An 11,252-nucleotide genomic window follows, 5' to 3' on the forward strand; every position below is an offset into this window, starting at 1 on the left:
ATTTCTACACAAAGTTTATACCCAAATCTATTCAATTGATTGTTAGGGATAAAAAATTCAAAAGTGTAGTAGACGAGAAGAAATTGTGTAAAGAAATCACAATCTATCTAAGTCGGTAACGGAACAGTTGCGGATACAAAGTTGTAATCGTGCAGTAGAGTATCATCTGACAAATATTTTTGCTGGTTTTCGTATACTGACCATTGCATTAAAAGTACCCTGTTTCGCGGGGAAAGTCTATTTCTCCTGCTGATAATATATATATCGGAAACAATCCGAAACTCAAGTAAGTCTAATGAATCAACACCACCAATGTGGTTAGAATTAAATGAAGTTCAATTGAAAAAGAAGCTTACAGAAAAAAGAAACAAATTTCTAAAATATGGAAACACCTTCTTAATGCACGTAAGCAAAACTTTTGGAATTCTCTTAACTGTGAAAAACAGGCTAACATATATAATGATTGGATTAACGCTGAAATACCAATTATTCCTCAAAAATTTCTAATAAAGGAAATAAAAGGAGAACCAGAAATGGAAACAAAATTACGATGGGATCTTACGATTCAAAGAATCCATACGGAAGTATCTCTTTTAATAGCGAAAAAAGAAAGATACGAACAGAAATACCAGGAAAGTGAAAATCTTATCAACCAAGAAATCGACCAAATTTCAACAAACAGTGTTGCCGATAAACTGAGGGAGATATGGTCAAAAGAAATTTCTAATGAAGAGGAAAAGTCTATAAAACGCTGGAGTGAAAAACAGAAGTGGCTGGAATCATATGCAGAAAATTATGGAAAGCCAGAAAATCCACAGAACCAGCAACAAAAATCCAAGAATCAAAAACAACGGAAACCTAAGAATTTTACCGAACAAAGGCAGAGAAGTAAAACACCACTAAGAACACAGTGGACAAAAAACAAATCACAAAGTCGGTCAAGAAGCAGGAGTAAAAATCGACCAAAAACAAAGAATACTAAACCCTTGTATTCCGAAGTGGTTAAAAATCGTGATAAAAAACCAACTTCGAAACCAAATATGAAAAGACCTAACTTGAAACCTAATAGAAACCAGACTCCAAACAATCGAAATAAAAGTCTACCATCTAAGAACAAAAATGTAGACAAGAACGATGTGGAACGGAGAACAAAACGGATTCATTTTTTAGGTGTGGGTCGGAACAAAACCGCCTACCAAATAGAGGAACGTTCCGAAACCAATCTGAAACAAGTAACAGGGTCGACCCAAAAATAATTAACTTGTCTAATCGCAAACTTGATTCCGATGAAATGAAAGTGTTAAATAATAAAGGATTGAAATATACTCCAACACCTCCAGCTGACACTGATACACTCTCAGTGGATATCAAAGAATTTTGCCGAAAATTAAGACTAAAAAATCATTTTGGGGATAAAGAATCAAAGACAGCTGACGAATCAATTGTAAGAAATAAATCTACATTTACACCGGAAAAAGGAAAAAATAAAGATTTAGACTTATACATTAATCATCTGTCAAACTTTCCATTAATACCGAAGCCACAGGACAAAGTAAAAAATAATTTACCATTTAAACAACAGCAAGCTTTATACAGATTACAAAAAGATGAATCGATAATTATAAAAGAAGCTGACAAGGGTGGTGCATTAGTAATAATGGACAGAATATATTACCGAGACAAAATTCAGGAACAGCTCAATGATAAACAATATTATCGGGAACTCAACGACAATATGGAAAAGAAAACTAAGAGAAATATAAACAAACTTATTTCAAAATTTCCTCATTGTACTACTGAAAAGGAAGTTGACTATCTTACAAAATTTGAGGTAAAGACAAGCAACTTTTATGGACTACCTAAAATCCACAAAAGTAAGGAAGTAGAAACAGCAGTTCAACAACAAAATTGCGCATATATCGAAATAAATTCACCAAAAGATTTAAAATTTCGGCCTATTGTTGCTGGACCGCAGTGTCCAACTCATAGATTGAGCCATTTCATTGACCTAATTTTGAAACCTTTATGCCAATATGTACCTAGTTTTATCCGTGATAATTTTGATTTTTTAAATCATTTACCAGCCGAAGTCAAAGAAGATGCAATATTGGTAAGCTTCGACGTAACAAGTCTTTACACCAATATACCGCACAAACTAGGATTAGATGCTGTAAAATTTTGGCTAGAGTCATATAGGCACATTATCGACCAAAGATTTTCGAATAATTTTTTGTTGGAGGGATTGAAAATCATACTAGATAATAACACCTTTTTCTTTGATGGAAAATATTATCTACAGATCTCTGGTACAGCTATGGGAACAAAAGTTGCTCCCACATACGCAACTCTCGTGATGGGATTTCTGGAGGATAAAATGTATCAACAAGTTGAAAGTGAATTTGATACAGCTTTTAAAGTGTACGTAAAATCGGAATGGAAGCGATTCTTAGACGACTGTTTTATCATTTTAAACAAAAGTCACAATTTAGAGAAGTTTCATAGTCTGATAAACACATTACATCCTTCGATTAAATTTACCATCGAATCTAGCGAACAAAGACTGCCATTTCTAGATATTTTAATATTAAAGAATGGAACAACCTTAACCACAGATATATATTATAAGAAGACGGACACCCACCAATACCTGAATTTTCATTCATGCCATCCTTCACATACGAAAAGAAACATCCCGTTTTGTCTAGCACGACGTGTATGTACAATTGTGAGTGATGATTTCACGAAGGAATTACGTTTGAATGAACTGAAGGTGTTTTTGAAAGAACAAAACTATCCAAACCCACTAATAGAAAAGGGAATAGAAAAGGCAAAAGCTATACCAATGACGGAACTCAGGTCCACAGCACGCAAAGAGAGTAATACAGAACTTATCCCGTTTGTTAGCACTCATAACCCGTACAATCCTGACATATTCAACGTCATAAAAGCAAATTTGCCAGTTTTACAAAAAACGAAAAAATTAAAAAAGCTTTTCCCTACAGAAAAATTCCTGAAAAGTAAAAGACAGCCTTTAAATCTTAAAAAGATTTTAACAAGGGCTAAGTTTTATGACCCAAATGGAATACAATACAACGTTTCAAAATGTAATGACCCTAGATGTGGTCTTTGTGAATACATGGCAACCGGCCCGCAAATAACATTGAAAAACGGCCAAACCATTATTCCAAATGCAGACATGAATTTCAAAACGGTAAACCTTATTTACTGTATTGTATGCAGCACTTGCAAGGAATGGTACATCGGACAGACTGGTAACTCAATTTGTCAAAGAGTTCGTGTTCACAGACAACAGATACGAGATCCATCCACACGAATGCAAGATGTGAGCGAACATTTCGAAACGTGCAGTAGTGGAAAATTTACCGTATATCCGTTCTATAAAATGAACGAATCGAACAAATATAAAAGACTGGCAAAGGAAGCACACTTTATAAAGGACTTTCAGCCAAAATTAAACGGATCTACTTAAACACGTTTGATTTATCTCCCCTTATCGTTATTGTAACGTAATAAACGTTACCAACGGCAGTGTCGTCAAGGACATTGTTAAAACGTCGCCTGAAGATTGCCAGAAGGCATGAAAGCGCTAGTGACAATATTTTAACGAACTGTTATTATTTGATGTGAAATGTAGTTTGCAAATTTAAAAATATTATTATATACATTCTGTACACCGTGTTTATTTACTTTTGCTATATATATATATATATATATATATATATATAAGTCTGAAATTACTCCAAACAGTGTTAGAGTTAGATTTTCTACTGACAATTTTTTGTTCGTCCCTCAGCGGGATTCGAACTCACACCTTTGATACACTACAGCACCAATCGCTTAGCCTCATGTCCAGCGCTCTAGACCACTCGACCACATCCGCTATATTTAAATATAACTTCAATAGTCGTAGTGTTACCTTGTCACGGAAGGCTAATCTAGAGATAGACATGAGACATATATAAATATCATACATCTATCTACACATTCGGTCCTTATAAATCCTTGTCTTCAAATATTCGGCTTTGTGCGGTCCTCATGGGAAATCCAGAAAAGCGCATCGGAAATGCAATTTAACGTGTTGCTTACATCTTCTTTTTTTTTATAGAAGACACCGTTTGCTATTTTTATATGTATTGTTGGTTTGTTGTTTGTATTTTGAGATGACCCCTTAATTGTTTTTGTCACCTGTAATCGTAAGTCTAAAGTGTAATCCTATGCATAGGCCTAGTTTCCGCAAATGTCTAATATCACTGGAGTAAAGCTGATGACCGTAACTGCATTCACGGTCATCCCAAGATGTCGGATGAAAAATTAGGTCAGTTTCTGTATTGTCTGTTAAAGTGTTTCTATATCATTTTCTTTACAAATCATACATTTAAACGATGTAAATTTATAAAAGAATCACTCGAAAATCACTAATTACTTCCGAGAAATGTGCATGAAACGGGAAATTCGATTTGAAAAAATCGTTAAGATGACCGTAAATCATAATCAAAATATTTTCAAGATGACCGTAACATAAAACAAGGATGACCGTGATTGGTAAAAAGATGACCGTAACTTGTAAAGGATGACCGTAATTTGTAAAGACTGACTGTAAATTTTTAATATGTTGTTACTAACAACTAAATGGAGGTCAAGTTCATTAATGGCGATTTTGACTTTTACCGTTCAGGAGTTATGGTTCTTGAAAGATTGAAAAATGAGTTTCCAGTCGTGTCCGTGCATTTACTCATGCACTGTTCTACCTAAGCTTCCCAAATTTTAATATGTTGTTACTGATGACAAAATAGAGGTCAAGTTCAATAATGACGATTTTGACTTTTACCGTTCAGGAGTTATGGTTCTTGAAAGATCGTAAAATGGCGTTTCCATTCATGTTGTTGCATTTACTCATGAACCATTCAATCTAAGCTTTTCAAATTTTAATATGTTGATACTGATGACAAAATGGAGGTCAAATTTGATATTGACGATTTTCACTTTCACCATTCATCAGTAATGGTTCTTGTGATATTGCCAGGACACAAATAAATGTTAATAAATCCGGTTTGCTGTCGTTGTCAGTAATAACATATTAAAATTTTAAAAGCTTTGGTTGAACGGTTCATGAGTTAATGCACGGACAACATTTGATTGCCGCCCGCCCGACAGCCCGACCGCCCGCCCGGCCATCCCCAAATCAATAACCGACATTTTTGTCACAAAAATCTGGTTAAAAATGACAGTACGAAAAGATGAAATATATGGGTCAAGTGAGATACCTATCTAATAAAAATCACAAAAACAGAGTAGGTGTGTTCGAATAGCTATTTTTTCTAAAAGTACTTGACGACAGTCTTTTAATTTGGATGATGAAAATGGATATCTTCGAAAAAATATGATTTTCTTGTGTGTGATAACTAGGGTTTATAATCTTCAACCACTGAAAATGTTTAGTCTGCCCTTCCACGAAATATTTAATTAGAATTATTTTAAATGCTTAAGAATTTTCAAAAATTCCATCTGACATCCGAACAGACAATATTTTTAAGTTGAATCAATGCAGACAAGATCATTAACTAATGCTCATTAGCTAGTAGATACATTTGTCTTTTAAAATATAACTGACATATAACGATCGATCGTAATGGTGCTATGTGGATAAATTTATCAGTTTTCAAGAGCAAAATTGGCAGAGCGTCATCCCTACAATGGCTTCCATTTCTACGATTGTGGGCATGAACTGGCGTAATGGGGAGATAATTTTGAAGAAGTAGAATCCTGACTGTATGAATAACATTTCTGCATATATACAAATTGACAACGTTCCGCCTTGTGATACGCTTTTCGTACAATACTATTTTAAGGATCTACTTTGCTGGAGCTCACCTTCACTAGTTTATTCGAATGATATTTTCAAAATGTTTCTGTTATTTTATTTGCACGACAAAATGAAAGACGATATAATATCAATGGGTGTACATGCAATTTTTTGGCATTTTTAAAAATGTGTATTTATTATATGTCATTAAAAGGAATCCCAGAAACAAACAAAAATCTTTTGTCGAGCAGTTGAAGGCTGTGCACCCCATTTTGTTTTTAAATATGCTTGTAAGGTGTCATTTTATCGCGCTTTTGTGGCATGTTTTCCCTTCCTGTTCATTTGCATGTCTTTTGGCAATCATTTCATACAAAAAGATAGTTGTATAATTACGGATATTTCTTAGAATTGAGGGTCATCCTTTAAAAGTTACGGTCATCATTTACAAATTACGGTCATCTTAAAAGCAGTTACGGTCAGCCTTGTTATGAATCGCTGATTCTGTTACGGTCATCTCGATTGTGATTTACGGTCATCTTGGCGATTTTTTCAAATCGAATTTCCCGTTTCATGCACATTTCTCAGAAGTAATTAGTGATTTCCGAGTGATTCTTTTATAAATTTACATCATTTCAATGTATGATTTGTAAAGAAAATGATATAGAAACACTTTAACAGACAACACAGAAACTGACCAAATTTTTCATCCGACATCTTGGGATGACCGTGAATGCAGTTACGGTCATCAGCTTTACCCCAGTGAATATGAAATATCTTTATCTTTCATATAATATTATACATTTATTTCCTATGCCCGAGGTTGATATGAAGATCTGTTCACCCAATGATATTCACATTTCACGAGGGCTAAGGAAAACGAATGTTGAATTCCACTGTCTGCTTTGTTAACTATCTGAACATAAAATATAAGTTTGCATTCAATATATGCTACATTGTCTAAAAGACCCTCCTAAAAATAGAAATGGACATTTAAGTGCAAAAAAACTACCAATTACTCAACCGAAATGCTTTACCCAAGCGTTCGTGGATTCGAAATCCGACATTCGTTCAAGAAAAATTTATAATTAACTAGAAACAGGGGGGGGACATGCAAACAACTACCATTAAAGACTATATAAAAGAAATATGCAACTAATGTGGTACCTAACACTACAAGGAGATAACTCTTTAAAAATCAGCTGAACGTTTTAACCATGTTGTTTTGAGAAGCTTCTCAATGATCAAAATTAGTGTTTGCCAAACTGCAATATAACCAACGAAATTTTTCTGATAAAGTGGTTGGTTCACATTTTTTGAAATTTTTATATTTTTGTCAAAGGTTCAAAGTAACATTTTGTCAAAACTTTATGAAAAATTAAACGAGCCAAATTAATATTAGTCAAGGTGTTAGGTATCACCTTAAAATGAAAGAGATACTGATTTAAATTTTGCTATAAGAGACTTAGTGCCAAATATGGTCACCTCCTTAAATATCGTTTATTTTTTTCATTTCATAAATGTCTCTGACATGAAGTTAATGGCTAATAATACTTGTCTTTTTTCTTTATTTCTACATCGTCATATCAAAACACGTGTTTTTCAGAAACATGTATTGTTGGATTTCGACAAACCATGTGTTTAAAGACACATATTTGTCTATGTTTGGTCATACTTTTGTCGTTCATCGTTTTTGTTTTCTCGTTATATCAACAAGTTACAGCTATAATAACTTTTTACAATTTAATACACGCCACAACAAAAATATAACCCAAAAAACAAATAGCATAAACAAAGGAAGATGTGGTATTATTGTCAATGAGACAAGTCAATCTAAATCACCAATAGGCAAGTGTAACTGTCAAGTTCTAAATCACTTATAAACAAGATTTACTGTCAAGCTATTATACACCAATAGACAAATGTTACTGTCAAGTTTTAAATCACAAGTGTTGTTGTAAAGTTATGAGTCACCAATAGACAAGTGTTACCGTCAAGTCAAAATCACAAGTGTTACTGTTAAGTTTTGAATCACCAATAGACAAATGTTACTGTCAAGTTCTAAATCATCAATAGACAAGTGTTACAGTCAAGTTCTAAATGACCCATAGACAACTGTTACTGTCAAGTTCTAAATCACCCATAGGCAAGTCTGACTGTCAAGTTTTACCATAGACAAGTGTTACTGTCAAGTTCTAGATCACCAATAGCCAAGTGTAACTGTCAAATCTTAAACACATGTGTTACTGTCAAGCTGTGAATCATCAAAAGACAAGTGTTACTGTCAAGTCAAAATCACAAATGTTACTGTTAAGTTGTGAATCACCAATAGACAAATGTTACTGTCAAGTTCTAAATCATCAATAGACAAGTGTTACAGTCAAGTTCTAAATTACCCATAGACAACTGTTACTGTCAAGTTCTAAATCACCCATAGGCAAGTCTTACTGTCAAGTTCTACCATAGACAAGTGTTATTGTCAAGTTCTAGATCACCAATAGCCAAGTGTAACTGTCAAATCTTAAACACATGTGTTACTGTCAAGTTGTGAATCATCAAAAGACAAGTGTTACCGTCAAGTCTTTAACACATGTGTTACTGTCAGGTTGTGAATCACCAATAGACAAGTGTTATCGTCAAGTCTTAAACACATGTGTTACTGTCATGTTGTGAATCACCAAAAGAGAAGTGTTACCATAGCAAGTCTTGAAAACGTGTGTGACTGTCAAGTTGTGAATCACCAAAAGACAAGTGTTACCGTCAAGTCTTTAACACATGTGTTACTGTCAAGTTGTGAAACACCAAAAGACAAGTGTTACTGTCAAATTCTAAATCGTCCATAAACAAGTGTTAATGTCAGCTCCTAATCACACAATGGCAAGTGTATGGCAAGCCGTTCTCGTCAAAACTATGTTTAAACCATTTTTCGAAAAATTTACACACTGAGAATTACAACAAAGCACACTGAGATTTTAAAACTTCAAAACGCACACTGAGAATTGAAAATTACACACTGAGAATTGAAAATTACACACTGAGAATTAAAAATTACACACTGAGATTTCATAAACATTATAAAGACGCACTGAGATAACAAAAATGAAAAACGCACACTGAGAATTGAAAATTACACACTGAGAATTGAAAATTACACACTGAGATTTCAAAAAGACACACTGAGAATAAATAAACTGAAAACACACACTGACAATTTGAAATTACACACTGAGAATTTAAAATTACACACTGAGAATTTAAAATTACACACTGAGATTTGTGCGCACTTTTTATGCGCACATATCTAATTAGCATACTTAATCTGAATCTATTTCAAGCTTAAAACAACAAGGGGACAGAACTCGTTAGTCCTTCGATTTGGTTCCAAATTATTTATAAAAAAAACTTTAGAAATACAAGAACAAGAAAAATACCCACTTACTCTTATTACAAAATAACCAAATGGTGAAAAACTTTATTAAAATTATAAGAAAACATTGGAACAATCTGCAAAAGAATGCAGTGAAATTTTGACTCAAGTGTCTATTATAGCATATAAACGTAACAAAAATATAAAAGATTTTAAAAACTAGCGAAATCAGGGAAACAGTTGGAAGAATTTTGAAAAGGGACACATGTTTAATTACTGGTAGTAATGATCTGAATTATAGGCAACAAACTTATGAATATGAGCGATGTTAAGTCTTGAAATTTATTACGAATGTTGGTTGAAAGAATCGCATTTCATTATAATGACAAGAGTTCTTCAGATCAAGATATTAATCTGTTGAATTATTCATCTCATGAATATTCATTAGTAATTTGCATATTAATCTCAGTGTGTATTTTGAAATCTCAGTGTGTAATTAACAATTCTCAGTGTGTGTTTTTCAATTTATTTCATCTCAGTGCGTCTTTTTAAAATCTCAGTGTGTAATTTTGAATTATCAGTGTGTGTTCTTTATTTTTTTAAATCTCAGTGTGTAATTTCGATTTCTCAGTGTGTTATTTTAGGTTTTTTAAATCTCAGTGTGTAATTTCGATTTCTCAGTGTGTTATTTTAGGTTTTTAAAATCTCAGTGTGTATTTTTTTTTTTTTTCGAAAAAAGGGTTTAAACATAGTTTTGACGAGAACGGCTTGCCATACAAGTGTTTTAAAATTAATTAGAAGAGAGTGTTGAATTAACTCTTGGTCAAGTAAGGCAGTTGCGTTTGCTAAAAATTGAAAATATTCCTTTTGAAAACTTCTTATATAATCAAAACTAATCAAATTTGACAAAAGTGTTGTTGTCAAATGACTTTGTATTAAAAAAAATATTTAATTGGCATAGTGCTGGTAAACGTTGTATCAAATGACCTTCTATTAGAAAAAAAAATCATTGAATTCTCAACTTGTTCAATATGGTCGCCTCCTTAATCATCGTTTATTTGTTTTTCTTTCCTGGATGTCTCTGACCTAAAGTACATGGCTAAAAGTATTTGTCATCTTTGTTCTTTTTTCTACATAGTCATAAAAACACATGCTTTCGAAAACATGTATTGTAGGATTTCGACAAACCATGTGTGATACGTAATACACAGAATTGTCCATATTTGGTTTTAGTGTTGTCGTAAATTGTTTTGATTTTTTTGGTGATATGAGCAGGTTACATCCTTTAAAATAACTTTTTTACAATTTTATTTCATTGAAATATACATAGCAAATTGAAAACGCTCCACAACAAAAATATAACCAAATATACAAATAGCATAGAAATAAGAAGATGTGGTATGATTGCCATTGAGACATTTCTCCACAAGAAACCAAATACCACTGAAACTATAGGTCAACGTACGGCCTTCAAAAATGAGCAAAGTCCATACCGCATAGTCAGCAAATTGAAGGCCACGAAATGACAAAGGCAAAACAATTCAAACCAGAAAAATAACGGCCTAGTAGTTATGCACAAAACAAATGTTACATTGCAACAAACAACAACCACCGAATAACAGGTTCCTGAATTGGGACAGATACATACAGAATGTGACGGGGTTACACTCATTTGAAGATGCCAACCCTCTCCTAACTTGGGACAGTAATACGCTTGCTTTTAAGGTACTAAGTTGATAAAAATCTTACCAGAAATAACTCTAAATAATTTTTTTTAACGTAGTTTGATATGAAATATATAGCGAAAAATCACAAGTGGCGAATACTTTTGGCAATACACGGTTGATATACGGAGAGTTGATGTGTTCCTGTGACAAATACAGCCTATAGATACATAAATAGTGGCGGGTACGTTATGTTATATTCGCATAGCAACTTCTTAAACTTCTTTTTAACCAACCTATTTAGATCTATTTAGTCTGTTGCTTTCGTCGTGTATTATACTTTCATATGGTAACGATCGATAACATTATATGCATAGTAACTCTATTTTAGTTGTAATTT

At 33.1% G+C, this 11,252-nt stretch overlaps 1 protein-coding gene across 1 annotated transcript; it reads left to right on the forward strand.

Annotated features, from left to right (window-relative positions):
* Nucleotides 1–1,291: 1,291 nt before the first annotated feature.
* Nucleotides 1,292–3,490, forward strand: LOC139515064 (uncharacterized). The gene has a single exon (XM_071304623.1). It carries the CDS (start codon nucleotides 1,292–1,294, stop codon nucleotides 3,488–3,490), a length of 2,199 nt encoding a protein of 732 aa, XP_071160724.1.
* The last annotated feature ends 7,762 nt before the right edge of the window (nucleotides 3,491–11,252 follow it).

The sequence above is a fragment of the Mytilus edulis genome, chromosome 3 (assembly GCF_963676685.1).
Source record: "Mytilus edulis chromosome 3, xbMytEdul2.2, whole genome shotgun sequence".
NCBI classification, from domain to species: domain Eukaryota; kingdom Metazoa; phylum Mollusca; class Bivalvia; order Mytilida; family Mytilidae; genus Mytilus; species Mytilus edulis.